The sequence below is a fragment of the Mauremys reevesii genome, linkage group 8 (assembly GCF_016161935.1).
Source record: "Mauremys reevesii isolate NIE-2019 linkage group 8, ASM1616193v1, whole genome shotgun sequence".
Classification (NCBI taxonomy): domain Eukaryota; kingdom Metazoa; phylum Chordata; order Testudines; family Geoemydidae; genus Mauremys; species Mauremys reevesii.
In genome coordinates this window covers 56545031-56564200 of record NC_052630.1, presented here as the reverse complement: position 1 = coordinate 56564200, position 19170 = coordinate 56545031, and the positions used below count along the sequence as shown (strand labels likewise).

General features: G+C 43.8%; 1 protein-coding gene across 1 annotated transcript in view; it reads right to left on the bottom strand.

The window, feature by feature from the left end:
- HMCN1 (hemicentin 1) overlaps positions 1–19170 on the bottom strand; it is a 324395-nt gene that overhangs the window by 243581 nt on the left and 61644 nt on the right. The window contains exons 3-4 of the mRNA XM_039483793.1: positions 16392–16550; positions 15498–15620 (exon numbers count right to left, since the gene is read on the bottom strand). Of these exons, the coding sequence (XP_039339727.1) occupies positions 15498–15620; positions 16392–16550 (282 nt within the window). The remainder of the gene's footprint in view (positions 1–15497; positions 15621–16391; positions 16551–19170) is intronic.

Here is a 19170-nt window from a genome sequence, read left to right as displayed (position 1 = left end):
AAAAAAAGAGGAGCATCTCCTTCTTTCCTGTTTACACCATAGTTTGGAGCCTCTTAGTAAAGTCAAGAGGAGCACTCTCTACATGTGGAAATAAAGCAGTTGCCAGACAACTAAAATTCTCATTTTAATTACTATAGCACGTCATTAGTTTCTGAAGACAAATCAGTTCTCTGGCTAGTGCAGCTGTTCAGAATACAGTCCATGGGAGGGAATGGGGATCAAGTTTTGAAATGAGATGATAAACTAAAGATGGATTAAAAAATGAGAAAAATAAATTAAAAAATATAGAGCAATCTTGCATGGAAAGAAAAACAAGCTATGGAAAGAAAACAGATTCAGCAAAGGAAAAGAAAATGTAGGTACCATAAAACAAATGACAATGAGGGCATCACAGAAAGGGTTAATGTTCTAGAGAGAGCACCTTTTTTCTGTACAAATATTAATGAAATATTATTACTCAAGCATTATTACCCCATTTTGCAGATGCGTTGACTGATTTGGTCAGCAAGCCAGAGTCTGAAAAGTTGTGTGTACAATCCATAGCTCCCAATGTTCAGTGATGTGCTTCAACCATTAGAGCAGAGGTGGGCAAACTATGGCCCGCGGGCCACATCCGGCCTGTGAGACTGTCCTGCCCGGCCCCTGAGCTCCTGGCCTGGCAGCTAGCCCCTGGCTCCTCCCCTGCTGTCCCCCTTCTCTCGTCCCCCCCAACCCCCCACAGCCACACCACTGCGCAGGCAGTGCTCTGGGCGGCTGGGCTCCGCGTTCAGGCAGGGCAGCATGGCAGTGTGTGTGGCTCCAGCCGGGAGGCGCAACTCCAGACATGCTGCTCTGAGCGGCATGGTAAGGGGGCCAGGGCCGGGGGGTTGGATATGGGGCAGGGGGTCCTGGGGGGTAGTCAGGGGACAGGGAACAGGGGGGTTGGATAGGGGATGGGGTCCCGGGGGGGCAGTTAGGGATGGGAGGGGGCAGTCAGGGGACAAGGAGCAGGGGGGTTCTTAGGGGGGCAGTCAGGGGGTGGAAAGTGGGAGGGGTTGGATGGGGGCAGAGGCCAAGCTGTTTGGGGGGCACAGCCTTCCCTACCCAGCCTTCCATACAGTTTTGCACCCCAATGTGGCCCTCAGGCCAAAAAGTTTGTCCACCCCTGCATTAGAGTCTACTCTAGACCATGCCCCCTCTTTTCCAACTGCTTCCCCAACAGATGGTGGGCTATGCCTAATCACATCTAGTAAACATGCCTCAGCAGCTCATTACTTCAGTATTGACTCTTCAGACCAAATTCTAACTTAAAGGGCATACAGAGAGGTCTCACTGAGTTTATTGGGAATTATGTATATGCACCCAAGGGTGTAACTTGGCTCTTGGTATATTAATTAAAAGGAACATGGGATTCAACACCACTGTGTGGTCCAGACCACAGTGTACAGACAGGGAGTGATGTGTATTCATTTGAAAGAAATGCAAGAAAACAATGCCACTTAGGAGTTTTGGAAATGTTATGGTTGGAGGGCTGTTAGTGTTGTATATTCCATTATGATTCCATCTGGCATGGAAGTAAATCTGGAGAAGATTAATACCAATACATATTTTACAATGAGACCCAAAATATTGTATGTATGAAATGTAACATGTCAAATATACAATGACTAATGTGTTATAAAAGACATAATAGTGGCATAATGGGAGGAGACAACTGGAATCAATTTGCTTATTTTATGAATTTCAGGGTAGAGGTGTTTCCCTCCTTCAAACAGAAGTAAGATGACATTTTCTCACTCTCTTTCCTACCTTGATCCACCTCCTTACAAATAAAAAAAAAATGCTTATCTTAAAGGTACCAGTTCCACCTAGGGATTAAGCTCTCAGATAATGGTGGACTTTAAAGTAGCTAAACACAATTTTAGAAGAGTTGATCAAAAGCAACTGAAACACTAAAAATATTTGCATGCTTGCTTCATACAAAATCTATATTTGGTTTTAAAATGACTTTAAAATTTAAACTTAAAAAAATCAATCATAGGCTGATAACTTTTATAACAATTTAAATCATCATAGTTAGCATGGGGGGCTTCTGAATTAGAGTTCACAATAGTGCAGGGCAAATTTTCAAATTTTCGAGCCCCTGCTGCAGCTAGACAGTGCAGAGACAATGAAAAACAGTTACTGGCGAAAAAAAGTATTTGAATATTTACAAAGTTTCAGCTTAATTCTAGGACGGATCTGCATGTTAGTTCTTATTTTATCTTTATTGATCCATCCATCTTTCATCCTTAATGGAAACATCATCTTAACTTGCAATACATGCTGTGGCTTTGTAGATCCCTGAAGACTTCTTTGTTACAATTTGACAATGTGTCTAGGGATTGCATGCAGGGCTAGGATCCAGAACTTCCAAGTTATAATCCCTGATTTGCTGTGTGACTTTAAGTCACAGATTATGTTCTCCGTTGTCTCAATTTGCACATCTGTAAAATGAGGATGATAGTATTTACCTACACTCCAGACATGTTGTGCAGTTTCAGTAGTTCTAATTATCCAGCTGTTTTAATACTGCACACATCACCATACTAACTAACATGCTTGTAAAGAATTTTGAAAATATGAAGCACCATAGGGCCCAGTCCTGTGAAGTGTTGGGCATCCTCAACTCTAACTAATATCACTGGGAGTTGAGGATGCTCAGCACCATGCAGGATGTAGCCCTAAAAGTACTAAAGTATGTTTATGATCAGGAGTATTAACTATTCACAAGTAACATTTGTCCAAAACTCTCCAGAAATTCAGAAGCAAGAACCAAGGATGAGTTATTATCAGGGCCGGCTCCTGACCCCAGCATGCCAAGCGCGTGCGCTTGGGGCGGCATTTTGCCGGCAGGGCGGCAGCCGGCTCCGGCGGACCTTCAGTGGACCTCCCGCAGGCATGACTGCGGAGGGTTCGCCGGTCCTGCGGCTCAGGTGGACCTCCCGCAGGCATGCCAGCAGATGCTCCACCGGAGCCGCGGGACCAGCGGAACCTCCGCAGGCACGTCTGCAAGAGGTCCCCCGGAGCCGCAGGACCGGCAACCGCCAGAGCGCGCCCCGTGGCGCGCCGCCCTGCTTGGGGTGGTGGGATTCCTAGAGCCGCCCCTGGTTATTATTACTCCAAACAAACTAGTCTCCAAAAAGACACATTTTCCCCATTACTGTACCTGAGAAAGATATTAAGTGGAATTTTCCAGTCTCCTCTCTAAAGAACTCCTCTCTAACCTGCCCTCCCGCTCCCCCGGAGCTGAAAAGAACAGCCACTGACTACATAGAGTAGTGGAACTGCTGCTAACGCAGAACCCAACTGACTGATGAAGTATCAACATGACACTTCCCAAAAAAATCTTCTCCTATGGAACACAAGACTTTACTTAACACCCTGAAAATAGGACTGGTACTGAGCTTCTAAATGTTTAGTGAAATCTGCTTTTATTTTTAAATATACAGTTATATGGTAAAATTTAATATTACCATTTGGGAAGTGATTTTTTTAAGCCCTCCAGTGTCTCTACCGATATTATAATTACAGGATGTAGATGATAGTTACGGCCTGTTTCTTATATTTTTACTTCGTGAAGAGTTTACTTTGTGTAATCGCTCAGGGCTAGGTGGTGGATTTAGGCACTTCAGGTTGTAGATACGCTGCAACACCTCAGGAATAGCCTTTGGAGGCACTGTGACTCTTGGACACCCTCAGAGGCACAGTTCCCTCCCTCTTGGATGGTGGTGGGAGTTGAGTAGCAATTTGCTGCTGGCTTAAACCAGTGTTGGGGGACAGAGCCAAGACTCTGGACACTCCCTGTCCACCTGGAAAGAAGTGTGTGTATGCCCAGACCCAAGGTCCAGGTAGGCAAACACAGGAAAATAAGAGGTGGTCTTGAGGGAGGGGAGTGTTTCCTTACTCTTCCCTATTCCTTTGTGTGATCAAATGGTCCATGTCACAAGTGAATCCCTCAGATTTTTACTTTGTGCATGTGGCTGTGATCCAAGGAGTAGGGCAGGCATTTATACTCAGAATTAAAGCTACATGTTAAAGCTACCTTTGGAATGCCTGATTTATTAATTATTATTAATAATCATTTGTATGGACCAGGACTCCATTGTGCTAAGCGATGTATAAACACAGAACAAAAATGGCACCACTAATACGAAGCCAACAATTACCAAGAGTTACCCCACAGTATCTCAAATACTGCTGCAGGGCCGGCTCCAGGGTTTTGCCGCCCCAAGCAGCAAAAAAAAAAAAAAAAAAAAGCCACGATTGCTATCTGCGGCAATTCAGCGGGAGGTTCTTCGCTCCGAGCGGGAGTGAGGGACCCTCCACCGAATTGCCACCGAATCCCTGAAAGTGCCGCCCCACTCCCAAGTTGCCTCCCCAAGCACCTGCTTGATAAGCTGGTGCCTGGAGCCGGCCCTGTACTGCTGCTATTTCCTTTTTTAAGTGTAAGGAGAAATTGATATCTTGGACAGTCTGTTGTAACAGCTGGCACACAATTACTCTTTTTAAGTGGGGGCCAATAGAACTGAGAGGTCAGGGGGATGTAGCCTCACTCCCTTCTCTGTCAGCTGAATTACTGTTTACCACCAGTACAGAAATTAATATTAAAAACGGTCCTTTCAATTCTGGGGGTTATTTTAAATGCTTTGGACGCCTGTCAGCACTGCAGAGGCCAACAGAGCTAAGCAATAAAGCTGGATTTTATTCTAGCTCATGCATCAACAACAGGAATGGGAAGCAGAACGTACTGGCCTAGGACTCAGGGGACCTGGGTTCAAGTCCCTGCTACACACAGGCTGTGTGTGTGACCTTGGTTAAGTCACTGAGTCTCAGTTCCCCATCCATAAAATGAGGATAACGATACGTCCCTACCTTGCAGGGGGGGAGTTGTCAGAATCAATACATTAATAACTATGACAGGAGTGGGCAAACTTTTTGGCCCAAGGGCCACATCTGGGTATGGAAATTGTATGACGGGCCACGAATGCTCACAAAATTGGAGTGTGGGAGGGGGTGATGGCTCTGGGGTGGGGCCGGAAATGAGGAGTTCAGGGTCTGGGACGGGGCTCTGGACTGGGGCAGGGGGTTGCGGTGCACGGGGGCATGAGGGCTCCAGCAGGGGATGCGGGCTCTGGGGTGGGGCTGGGGATGAGGGTTTGGGGGTGCAGGAGGCTGCTCTGGGCTGGGACCGAGGGGCTCAGAGGGCAGGAGGCGGATCAGAATTAGGGCAGGGGGTTGGGGTGCAGGAGGGGGCCAGGGGCGCAGGCTCTGGGTGGTGCTTACCTCACGCAGCTCCCAGAAACAGTGGCATGTCCCCCTCCAGCTGCTATGCAGAGGTACAGCCAGACAGCTCTGCACACTGCCCCATCATAGGCGCCACCCCTGCAGCTCCTATTGGCTGTGGTTCATGGCCAATGGGAGCTGCAGAGCTGGTGCTTGGGCGGGGGCAGCATATGGAGCCCCCTAGCTGCCCCTACACATAGGAGCTGGAGGGGGGATATACCACTGCTTCTAGGAGCCGCGGGAAGCCACAGCATACATGGAACGGGGCAAGCCCCAGACCCCACTCCCCGGCGGGAGCTCAAGGGCCGGATTAAAACATCTGAAGGGTCGGATGTGGCCCCTGGGTCGTAGTTTGCCCACCCCTGAACTATAAGGTGCTCAGATTCAATTGTTATGGGGGCCACATAAGTACCTAAATATAGACCAGAATTGTTTACTAAACTCCAGTTAGTGAACCTTGTGCAAGCTGGTTGAAAGCAATAGCAGTAGAGCTGCACTTGTGTCACTGATGGCAGAACTTGGCCAGCAAAACCATTATTACTCATGATGAGGTACAAGCAGGAGAAAAAAATCTGCTTGTATTCTCAGATCTGGGGTTGAGGGTGCAGAGCTGACAGTTAGTTAAAAAAACAAACACACACCTTTGCTTGTAACCCGAGCATATTAGATATGTAACTCATCACGAGTCAATAAACATGGATTCATATTCAGAGCAGAACTGGACTTCAATTTTTAAACAAATACATCTGTGAGTTTTACCAGCTCACATCTGAATATCAAAGCCAAATCAAATAACCCAGCTGTCCTACCTCTGGAAGTAACTTACCAGTTTGATTATAATTTTCCCCAAAGTGTAATCAGCAATTCTGGGAGACCCCATTTTCCCTCCTTTATTCCTAAGTGGTTTTCAACTCTCCTGTAAAATCGACTTTGAAGTAGTTTTTTTTCCCCTTTGGGATCCTTACAAAAAATCCAAAAATGTGTAATTTTGCCAAATTGTGGCCTGATTAATACTATGGAGGAAAAAGCAGAAATAATTTACAACATTTCTCCAGAGATTTCACCCCCTTCTCCTCCTGTCGTCAGGTCATCCCTTGGAATGCATACAGAAACCTGGAAAATATATAGAGCATGGACTATTCCCATGTGTTTATTCTGGGTCATAAAAAAGATTTTCAAACACTCAAGGCAAGAATTTAAAGTTAACTATTTAATTGCTTAATTAGCTAGTTCCCCCATGCTTCCTGAACAGAAAGCTAAAATCCTGATTGTCTTCTAGTGTGCGCACACGCACACACATGCACACACACACATACATTATATGAGGGAGATCAATATCTGAAATAGTGTAGAGAATGAGCACTGTGAAAATTATGCCATAAACATTATATATACATATTCATATATTATACACCAAAAACCGGCATTGAAATATCATTAAGGTTGAAAAATCAAGCATTCAGATGTTAGGACAGGGGTGGGCAAACTATGGCATGGGGGCCACATTCGGCCCTTCAGACATTTTAATCTGGCCCTCGAACTCCCAGAGTGGGGTCTGGGGCTTGCCCTGGTCCACGTGTGCTGTGGCTCCGCGCAGCTCCTGGAAGTAGTGGTATGTCCCCCCTCCAGCTCCTATGTGTAGGGGCAGCCAGGGGGCTCCATATGCTGCTCCCACCGCAAGCGCCGGATCTTCAGCTCCCATTGGCCATGAACCACAGCCAATGGGAGCTGCAGGGGCAGCACCTGCAGTTGGGGCAGCGTGCAGAGCTGCCTGGCCATGCCTCCATATAGGAGCAAGGGGGGAGGGGTGGGACATGCCACTGTTTCCGGGAGCTGCATGAGGTAAGGACCACCTGGAGCCTGCACCCCTGGCTCCCTCCTGCACCCCAATCCCCTGGCCTAACCCTGATCCTCCTCCTGCCCTCCAAGCCCCTCGGTCCCAGCCCAGAGCACCCTCCTGCACCCCCAAACCCACATCCCCAGCCCCAGAGGTGAAAGTAACTCACAGGACTTACCAGTATGCCGGAGTCCTAGGGGTGGTGGCTTCAACTGGAAGAGGCGGGGCCTCAATCGGAAGAGGCGGGGCCTCAATATTTAGAGGCCCTGGGGCACCAGCTGTGGCTTGGAGTCCCAGGGCCTTTAAATCACCCAGGGGGCTCCCAGTTGCAGAGGTGGCTGGTAGCCCCCGGTGTGAACTAAAGGGCCCGAGGCTCCAGCTACTGTGGAGCTCCGGGCCCTTTAAATGCTGGCCCCAACCCGCCCACCAAAGCTGCGGGCGGGATTTAAAGGGCTCCTCCAGGCTTCCTGCCACAGCAGGGAGCTTGGAGGATCCCTTTAAATGTCAGCCCCAGCCCAGCCGCTGGGGCTGGAGCCGGGGCCGGGATTTAAAGGGCTCCTCCGAGTTCCCCGCCACCCTGCCCGGCCACCGCAGCGGGCTGGGGCTGGCATTTAAAGCACTCCTCAGAGCTTCCCGCTGCTGCAGCAGGTTTAAATGCCAGCCCCAGCCTGACCGCCGGAGCTGCAGGCCGGGATTTAAAGGGCTTGGGTCTCCCCGACCCAAGCCCTTTAAATCCCCACCGCAGAAGCCGATGCGGTCCGGCACGGTGTACTGGCTCTTGCCGGTATGCCGTACCGGACCATACCAGCTTACTTTCACCTCTGCCCAGCCCCACCCCAGAGCCCGCATCCCCAGCTGGAGCCCTCACACCCTCCCGCATCCCAACTCCCTGCCCCAGTCCAGAGCCCCTTCCCAGACCATGAACTCCTCATTTCTGGCCCCACCCCAGATCCCTCACAAACACACACCCCGCATCCCAACCCCCAATTTCGTGAGTATTCATGGCCCTCCATACAATTTCCATACCCAGATGTGGCCCTTGGGCCAAAAGGTTTGCCCATCCCCTGTGTTAGGAAATGCCAGAGTAACTGTTGCCTGTTGCAGCCCTGCCTGTAATTCATATGTATTTACATTTGTAAAGTCATGTAGTCCCCACAGACTTGATGGTGCTGATGATCTTGCATTTACAGCATGCTTTTCTAATCTAATAGTAAAGCCTGCAAAGTACTTTCTGAGCCATTTGGTTGAAAAGCGTGCTATAAATGCAAGATCCATGACAGTGGAGGTGAGGTGAGTTTTATTTAAAGCCCAAAATTGCTATCATCACAAATATGTAAGAAACTAAATGCAACAAAACTAATATAAAAAATATAAAATCTCCACTTTTAGTAAGAGAATGTAGCCCTGGTTCAAGGAAGGATATTCTACACATTTTTTTAAAAAGAACAAATAAGCTATTAATAACTATTGTCATATTTTCAAGGTAAATGCACCTTTGACCCCTTTATGGGGGTCTTCACGGCCTCCTTAAGGCCACCCACTTAGGACTCAGGCCGCCAGCAGTCACCCTTCTTGGGGCAAAGTCCCATGATATTCTCCCTTTGGAACAAGATTTAAACTGCCAATTTCTGCAATTTACTGTGATCACCTCGCAATGTCTGACTTTAGTTCAGCATCTACCATCCTGTTCTCTCAGGGGCAACTAGTGACCAGCCAGCCTTCATAAAGCAAAGTATTATCTATTCAGAACAAAAGCATTGCAGAGGAAACCTATCTTCGAACCATCAGTAGCTTCTATGCAGGTGTGGCTTACAAGGTTTCCACCTGGCAGATTTCAAAGTGTTTAAAGTATTTCAGGTCCTCTCATAGGACCTTTGCCTCTGGTCACAGTGTCATGTCAGTCAGTTCTCGGAAAGAGTGTGTGAGAAAAGACATACCTCCTGATGTAAGGGAATCTTACAGTATCTCTAAAGGGTATGTCCTCACAGTGGCAATGAAGCTATGTGGTTTCTCCAGCTACATTACACACAAACTCTGACACAATAACAGATTAATTAATGAAAGAGTTTCCTTTCTAGAAAAAAAAAAAGTCCACCATAACTCGAACATTAGAAGCAGCAAGGAGTCCTGTGGCACCTTATAGACTAACAGACATTGGAGCATGAGCTTTCGTGGGTGAATACCCACTTCGTCGGATGAAAGTGAACATTAGAGGAGTTTTTTTTAAATAAAATTGTGACAAAAGAAAATTAAGGCCCCCAGTCCTGCAGTGAGCTCCATGAAGGCAAGTCCCCTTCAACCACATAGAGGCCCACTGAGGTTAGTGGGGTTTCCCCTGCAGGGAATAGTTTGCAGGATCAGGACATAAATAATTTTGTATCTGACAAAATGACAAATCAGTTAAAATAGATAAAATAATCTTATCAAGAAAAAGTGAGTAAATTGCTTACCAAAGGGTGTTCATTTTAGAATGGATTTTATAAAAGAAAAGCCCAATATTAGAAACATTGCTGGGAAATAACTAGTTCAACTAGGGAAACAACTAGTTCAAAAATAAGTATTTATAAAAAGTCTCCGGATAATATTAATTTACTTAAATTAGACCACCAGTAACAAAACTGATCTTTTGAGGAAGTTGTCAATGAAATCTTTTTGCTTCCTTCTAATGCAGCCCTTAGACCAGAATTTAAGAAAATAAGTAAAAAAATACACTTATTGTTGCGCTACTGCAAATCTGTAATGTTCTGAGTTCAGAGTTACCCATGGAAAGGATGATGAATACAATATTGCAATTAAAGGGAAAGTTAACTTTGAGATCAAAATACTATCTAGTGTTCTGGCTTTAAAGTTGGAGGATCTCCTTCCTAATTAAATACACAGAGACTAGGTTTGTTTTGTCAAAATATGACACTCCTTTGATACTGGTAGAGTCCTAAATGTCCCGCACATCGCTCAGTAAATAACAAAGCTCTTCAATGAGACTGTTCTTAACACTTTACTGGACTGAAGTCTGACCCCAACATAATTTTGTCACTTGACACAGAGGAAGTCTTTGACTCAGTTGAGTGGAACTACTAGTTTGAGGCAGTGATGAGCTGCCAAAATATTAACAACAGGTTCCCTCCTCCTCACCCACGAGGGGGTCGTGGCTGCCCCCCCTCCCGGGACCCCTGCCCCATCCATCCCCCTTCCCTGACCCCTGACTACCCCTGCCGCCCCATCCAACCCCTCCTCTCATTCCTGATTGCCCCCCGGGACCCCTGCCCCATCCAACCACCCATTCTCCCTGTCCCCTGACCGCCCCTGGAATCCCTGCCCATGACTGCCCCCCGCCACCCCATCCAACCCCTGCTCCTTCCTGACTGCCCCCCCAGGACCCTTGCCCCCATTCAATCCCCCTGTTCCCTGCCCTCTGACTGCCCCACCCCTATCCACCCACCCACGACCCCTCAAGCTCCCCTGCCCTCTTCCAACTCCCTGCCCCCTTACCACACTGCCTGGAGCTGCTGGGCTGGGACCAGCACCAGCGCCGTGGGGCCGAGCTGGGCCGGGCCAGAGCCGTGGGCTGGGACCAGCACCGGTGCCCGGGACTGGCCGGGCTGGAGCCAGCGCTGTGGGGCCCAAGCTGGGGTGGAGCCGCAACCGCCGGGCCTGGCCCAGCACCGGCGCTGCAGGAGCCGGGACCGGTCGGGCTGGCTCTGCGAGGGCCGGGCCGGAGCTGCGGGGCCAAAGCTGGGGGCGCTCGGCGGGGGCCGGGACAGGACCGGGCTGGGGCTGCTCGGCCGGGACCAGGAACCGGGCCAGAGGGAGCCACAGGAACTCTCCCTCCGGGCCCCAGCTTATCTGCCTGCCTGCTGCTTGTTCAGGCTTCCCGCGAACATCTGATTCGCGGGAAGCAGGGGAGGGGGAGGAGAAGGGGATGGAGCATTCAGGAGAGGAGGGGGAAGTGAGCTTTGGCCAGAGCTTTTGTTAAATAAAGCCCTTATAGAACCGGTTGTCCTGGAACAACCGGTTCTAAAAGGCCTCCTAAATTTAACAACCAGTTCCTGTGAACCAGTGCGAACCAGCTCAAGCTCACCACTGGTTTGAGGTGATGCAATGAACAGGAATAAGTGATGACTTCTTAAACTAAACTGACCCTGTACAGTCCTCCTAGTGCTTCCCTGATAATGAATGGCAAGCGAACAAAGAGATTCAATTTAATTAGGTGCAAGCAAAGATCCCCCTTCTTATTTATCTTCTTCCCCCTTCTTATTTGATCCTTCTCTTGAAATCATTGTATGTATGATTAGGGTAAAAGCGCAGTAAGTTTAGAAAAGCCCTAAGATACTAATAGATCCAAATTTTACTGTGATTTAAGTCAAAGGAAATTTTATCACTGACTTCAGTGGGAGCAAGATCAAGCCCTAAATAAACAGGCAAAGCCATTCAGACACAAGAGGAAGGCTATATCTTCCAGTGTTGCAGTAGAAGCATAACATTACTTACTATGGAAGGCTTTCTAGAACACGTGGGCTTTTGGGAGAGATTTCAATTAAGAGACGGTTGCCCTTTTTTCCAGGAGTGCAAAAATACAGCATAGTCTTTTATTCTTCTTGAGACCATGCAAATATTGGGTGACTACCCAAGTATTGTTCTCTTTGTTATGTTGTGTTTACTGGTAACAAGTTTTTCTTTTCTGTTTAGTTAGTTAACGTTGCTTCATTTTCCACTTAACATACAAAGAGCAAGGATGAGGATGTGGATTTAAAAACTATGTACATTATAAATAGTTTTTTTGTTTAGGGCTTTTTTGGACAAAGCAACAGAAATAGTTTCAACAAAACGAAATACTGGCTTTGCAGGATATTCAAATTCAGCTATTTGAAGCCCTTTCCAAATTCATAATTCAGCATTAGCAGTGAATAGATCCAAAACAGCGATTATGTCTTAAAATTTATATATTTCATTCTTTATAGATTACGGGCCTACACTGATGAAAGGGATAGTAGCATTTATTTCTGTTAAAGCCCACCTGAAGAATATGCCGTCACTTGTGGATATGTGTTGCCACTGTGTATTCTGTTTATTAGCATCTGGACTTCTGCTGGACTCATCAGCATATTTGGGTCCCTTGAGGAAGTAGAAATTCTGGGCCAGAACCTGGGGTCCAACTGATCTGAATGGAGTGCTGGGAGGTTTTTTTTGGTATACATGCACATGTGGCAGCGCTTTGACAAATGTGTTGTAAAAAACTCACCTTAGCACTCCTCTGATCCTGCTATTTCTCTGCACAAGATCTACACTCAAAAGTTACACCGGCGTAACTATCTCTCTCAGGGTGTGAAAAATCCACACCCCTGAGAGATGTAGTTAAACCAACCAGACAGTGCTAGGTTGCAGAGCGTGAATAATCTGAACCTTATTCAGTAGTTTACTATAAAAAAGTGCTGGGGGGTGAGGAGGAGTGAGTTACTATTGAATCTCCACTGTAAATTTTCATATTTGTAGTTTAAAGGTGGATTATCCTGAATTGGGATAAAGGTCTGTAACAGAATGTATCCCTGTGTTCAGACCCTACAGACTATTGTAATAATTTTTGTACAAGGCATGTCTTGTAAGGTATTATTTGAAAACTCATAATTTGCTGGTCAATATTGTCTGAATAAAATAGATGTGGTAACATTATATGTGAAGTTATAAGATTTCACTGTATGATGTTATTAACACATGCTACACAAGCAGAGGTTGGCAAACAGGTCTGTCCCGAACAAAGGAACATGTGTTCTTCTTAATTTGCATTTAATCAGTAAACAGAGAGCCACCAAGCAGGAAGAGGAGACAAAGGAAGTTCAAACAGGTGAGAAAAAAGCAGCCAGGAACTTCCTTCCGGACAGACTTTTTGTCCCCTGATGGAAATATTTTTCAAGAGGGGGACTGAAATGATAAAAAGGAGGGACAACCACCCCAAGGCATACCCCACCTCTCTGCCAATCAATTCACTGCATCTGAAGAGACAAAGTAAGCAATCTTTGGACTGGGATAGGGGTCCTGACTTAAGACATTTGGTCAGTAAGACTGCTGAAAGTATGTGGTGAGAAAACTTTGCTTTGAATTTAATATAGGTTGTTAGGTTAGGCACACGTTGCATTTTATCTTTACTTTTCTTGTAACCATTTCTGACTTTTATGCCTCCTAAATTATGTTCACTTAAAATCTCTCTTTGTAATTAACTTATTTTACTGTTTTATCTAATCCAGTGTGTTTAAATTGAATTGTTTGGGAAACTCCATTTGGAGTGGCAAGTTATGTGCATATTATTTCTAAATAATAGATTTAATATAGCTTGTATTGTCCAGCAGAGGCCTGGGCAGTACAGGACATACATTTCTGGAGGAAAATCTAAGACTGGGGATGTGATGAGGTCATCCTAAAATATAAACAAGGCTGGCGAGAGCCAAAGTGTAACCCAAATGTGGCTGGCAGACTGCAGTTGCACCCAGCCACTCAGGGTGAGGCTTGCATGCTGAGAAAGCTGTTTGTGAGCAGCTCAGATGGGAACTCCTTCAGCAAGGTATTATAAGGCACTCAAGCTTGCAGGGAAAGGGTGACAGCTGCTCATTAGTCTAGATTGTACCCTAGATTAATCTAGATCCCATACCTTGGTATGTCACAGGATCCTTCCTTTGACTCCCCATGTAGGTGACTGGTATTACTGGGCCTGGAAAGATGGAGGCCCCACTATGTGAGAAATAGACAAATGGAGGCAAACTGCCAATATAATATTATATGTTAACTCTTTCTGAATACTGGTCTGATGCTTTGTAACACCAAAACAGGTATACTAGGAGAGCAGAGAGAAAAAATAATATGTTTTATTATATCACTGTTCTCTATGTACAGAACTGGCCAAAGCTGAGCTCCCCCACTTCCAACCCACAAAAAGAAAAATCAGTATCCTGAAATTCAAGTTCTGAAAAGGGAAGTTTCCTGTTAAACTTTTCCACTAAGTTTGTTTTAAAAGTTTCTGTTCTGGGCTAGTTCTATGAGACCAGTGGCTTTGGTATTAAATATTTCACTATGCTGGATGGAAAAAAAATGACATATTTTGCTTTGTAGGACTGTTTGTATAGTTTGGGATTTAGTTGTTTATGTGTGTGGTTTTGGTTGTGCTTTATGTGGAAATTTACTGAAAAAAGAAAGATGGCAGCATGATCACTTCCAAGTTTCACACACAAATAATTGAAAAGTTAAAGTCAGAAGTTGTGCACAGTCCTAACAGACACTCACTCTCTCTCACACACACACACACAAACATCACACATGATTTATTCCTTAAGAAGTAGTTACTTTTAACCAGAGCCAGTGCTAGCCCATTGGGGGCCTTAAGCCGGACTATTTTGGGGCTTCCCCATACTAAAACAGGCAAGTTCTTATAATAAAAATGAATGGGGGGCACCCTGGAGCTGCTCGGAGCCTAAGCAATTGCTTAGTCTGCTTATGCCTAGCTCTGGCTCTGCTTTTAACCCTCTGCCAACAACTTAACAGGGATACAACCTCATTTCTACCAGATAAACCAAGTGCAGCAAATTGCAATGCACCAGCAACATTTATGGAATCAGACAAAATTGTGACAAAGTGAAGTAAACAAACTTTTTTTGTTTAGATTTTACTTATTTATAATAATAACAAAAATCAAAACCCAGTGACGGAATGTTGTGTACACCAGGAAGTCAAAGTCATGTTTACAACATTGACAGATGATTCCAATTACCCAAATAACTAACATGTGACGTTGTCTTCATCAAATTAATTCTCATGCATTTGGGAAATGTCAGTTCTGTTTGTAATAATATAGAACCTGAAAGTCACTGGATGTTCTATAGAAAATATACATTTTAGTCTATGGTTACCATCACTTCTAATTAGCAATAATAAAAACCATTTATTTAGAACAGAATCTGCTCCATCATCTCATTTAGTAGTAAATCAATCGGATTACTCATGAGCAAGATACTGCACAAAGGCTCTAGTCCAGAAAGCTGCTCCAGAAAGACAGTCTGAAGTCAGTGGAGCTCTTCACAAGCACAGAAGTCCATCCTGTCCTAACAACATAATTAAAATTGGCAGAATCAGGCCCTTAAGAGGCATAGAGTCAATACACCAGGCCTACAACAACCAGAATTCACCCTATGTAAAATTCACAAGAAGCTGGCTAAACCAGCTCTCTGTCTGCTTTGTACCTCAACAGCAGCACAAAGGAGTTGGAACAGAACCAGAATTGGGACCATTAGATATATGGAGCCATTAAATGGAAGCCCATACCTTACATCGCTCTGTATATAGTAGATAGCCATAAAAATTAACTGCAAATTACCTCATTAACTTGCTTTTTGTCCAAATGGAAAACTTGACCAGAACTTGTTGAGGCAATTTCTTCGTAGACCTTGTAACCAATATGTGACCTATCATCACAGTCTCCAGTCAGCACAAATACAACCTGGGGTTTAAAAAAGAAAAACACACAAAGGAAATGAAAATATAGTCAGTCAGCACCTATGGCAAACCTCAATGGGAAAAATCTTACTCTCAAACTTAACAGCAAAGTATGCCAGAAAAATTTAAAGGTTCTCACTGCTCTGTGCAATGGACAGCCATTTTACTTTTGATTAATCTACTCTGAGTTCTGTACAAATGAGACGTACACCCCAAAAAAGGCAGGCAAGGGATTTGGAGCAGAGTTGGATTCTGTACCTACTCCATACATAATACTCTAAATTATTTCAACGTGATTCTTTTCAATTGGAGTTCCATTTGGAAGGCAAAGCCCATCAGGATTGAGTGATGGAAAGTGACTCATTGATTGAAGAAAACAGACATACAGAAATCATGTCAAGAGGGGATGAAATAATAAATCTTATATCTGCACTTTTTATTCCTAGAGTAATCAGTATTATAACTCTCAGACAAATCCACAGACACCAATGCAACTGCCAAGGGGGCCAAGAAGACAAATATTGGCAGTGGAATACCTTATAGTATTTAACTAATAACCTTAATTAATGTCCCTTTAATTTTAACTTTTATTAATCAGACCAATTTAACTTACAACAAAATAAACACTAGATGCTAGACTGGCAACAGCATGACCTCTTTTACAGAGAGATATCAAAAATATCTTGGAAAGGAGTTTTTCTGGACAATGCTGCTACTGCATTGGTAGTAAATGGGTAAATAAACAGGAATGGTAGTATATGAATCTTCTCCTTACCTGTGACTGCTTCTGCTGAATGAGCTGCAGTACTTCATGTGTCAGCCTATAATCTTTGGATCGTGCATCAGTAAATACATAGATGAAAGAACCAGGAAGAGAAATTTCTAGAGCAATTTTAATTGCACCAATGCTCATCTCTGGACAGTCACCACCACCCTATTCACAATTAGAGAAAGAAAGAAAGAAAAAACAATCACAAGAAAGGAAAATGGATGTTAGCTATAATAATTGGTTTCTTTTTCAGAAAGATCAAGGCAGATTTCTTTTCCAGCTTCCAGCATTTTACTCTTTTTTTAAATTCACAGCATTGCGTGGTTTCTGAAAAATACTTATTTTATTAAAAAAAAAAAGAGCAAGCCAAGTTTTAAAACTTCCCATTGATAGTCAAGTTCTAAAGAAAATGCAATAAAGATACTAACAATCAAACTACATGAAATAGGATAAGTACATGTCCACCTCTGTAAGAGCGTGTCTGAGCCGGGGTGCTAGTAACAATGAGGAATGCATAACACACTGACTGATCTATTCCTTCCGACCCACACCATACCCAGAATCTACCTGCCATTGTACACAATGGGCCATGTTCTGTTCTCAGTTACCCAGGTAAAAATCTGGTTTAGCTACATTGGTTAGATTTACACCTAGATAACTGAGAGTAGGGGAAATAGCTCAATTAGTTTATAGTTGGTTTTTATGTGTATGCGCACATGCACATTCACACACACACACGCACCCAAGAAAGAACTAAGTTAAAGAAATGAGTTCTGTGTTCAGCTCTGAAAGTGATTAGTTTCACAATCATTCTTATCTCTTGTGAGAGTGAGATCTGTAGTTTAGATCCAGCTCCCATGAAATCTCTGTCTCTTGCAGTTACAAGCCTCCCTCACTGGTGACAATGTAATTGTTCCAGTGGTACATAGCCCTACCGGGAGGTCATGGACATAAAGGGAGAAGTGATCTCTCAGGTAGCCAGGACAATCCTATGGAGGACTTTGAATATCAGAACAGTGAGATCTTGAACTGGACTGTGCACTGGGGGGCAGAGTGGATAAAAATCAATGATTTTTAAAATATATATATAAAATCAGATTATTTAATTTAAATTGGATTTTTTTGATAAAATGCTTTTTGAGGAAAAAACCTATCTAAAGAAAGTTTTAATTAAGATACATTATCACTCAAAGATATCTCATCATAGATTAGGGATTATAAATTCTAATTCTATAGTATGAGACAATATAGTCATGTAATGTTTAAGAAAAGCTTTGTAAATGAGTTCCAATAGTTCATGGATTAGGGACCCAATCTTATGGGTCCCTAATAGATTATTTAGGTTAATCTTTCTATCTACCCAATGGGACTCAGTGGTAAGTCTAGAAGATACCATCAGAGATGTTTAATTTTGCAGTTCTCAGACGTGGATTTGTGTCTCCACAGGTAACATGCTTGCTAACAGCAAAAATGTTTTTAAATAAATAAATAAATAATATACAGAGGTGAGAAATAACAGACCTCAACTCTATTGTCCCTCTGCAAATTTGTGTACACAGAGTCAATCCCTTACCTCTCTCTAAAAGTGCAAAGCTTCAAAAAGTTCAATGAATAGAACATTTTGGGGGGGCGGAATAGATTTGGACAAGGAGAAGAAGTCTGGAGATAAATATGAGAAGTGAGGGACATATGTTTTTTTGTTAAAATATTATATGTTTGCTGTTGAAGAAAAAAATCCAGAATACATAACATTGTTGTTTTAGTTAAATAAAACAATTTAAATGTCTTTCTGGTGATGTTCTCCTCCTAATACAGCATGGCAAGAAAATCTTCCCAATATTAATGATTAACCTGTTAAATTGGCGATAGTTCACCTCCCAATGACTTCATAAATATCTGCTTCAATTACCTTTGGTAAATGAAATAACCAAATAGTCATTAGTTTTACAGCTATATCAGAAAATGAATCTGATAAGTTTTCAAAATAAGATCACTTTTTAAAAATGTATATTGTGTACCTTCTAAAAATGAAACCTACATCTAGCTCTGAGTTGTGAAGAATATGTATTAAGGTTATAACAACCAACAATAATGCAGTTTTATGTAGAAAACTATGATTAAATCGAGTCTTTCTGACTAGTGATTTAAATCATGATTTATCAAATCCATCCTGCTGGGGGAGAACCAGTGTATGGAGCTTAGGCCAGAGGTTACAGGGGATGTGTTCACAGTAACCTGTGTTCCTAAGCTTCAGAGTTTATACTAGTTGGAACTTGTTGAGGTTTTTTTGGGTGGGGGTGTTTAATCAAAATATTAAGTATTGCTAAGTTTAACATTATCTAAGAGTCAGTTTCTCCGCTTAATTTAAAATTTATGGAAAAATAACACTTAAACAAAAGTTCATATTTCTTGCAAAAATATAATGTTTGCCTGTAGAAGACAGAACTTTCAAAGCATCTGAACTATGCATCACATCCCTGCAGGAGATGAGAATGACAAGAAACCTCACCACTTTTGGAAGTAAATGCAAAATTTAGGGCTTGTTTGCACTTGAAACGTTACAGCGGGAGGGGGTTCTCCTGTCAGCATAGTTACTCCATTTCCACAAGAGGTGGTAGCTAGGTCAATGGAAAAATTCTTCCATTGACCAAGTACTGTCTGGAGGTTAGGTCTCCCTAACTATGTGACTGGGGGTGGGATTTTTCACACCCCAGGGAGATGTAGCTATGCAGATGTAAATTTTTTTCAGTGTAGACCAACCCTTATTTCTTCTACTTAGCTTTCC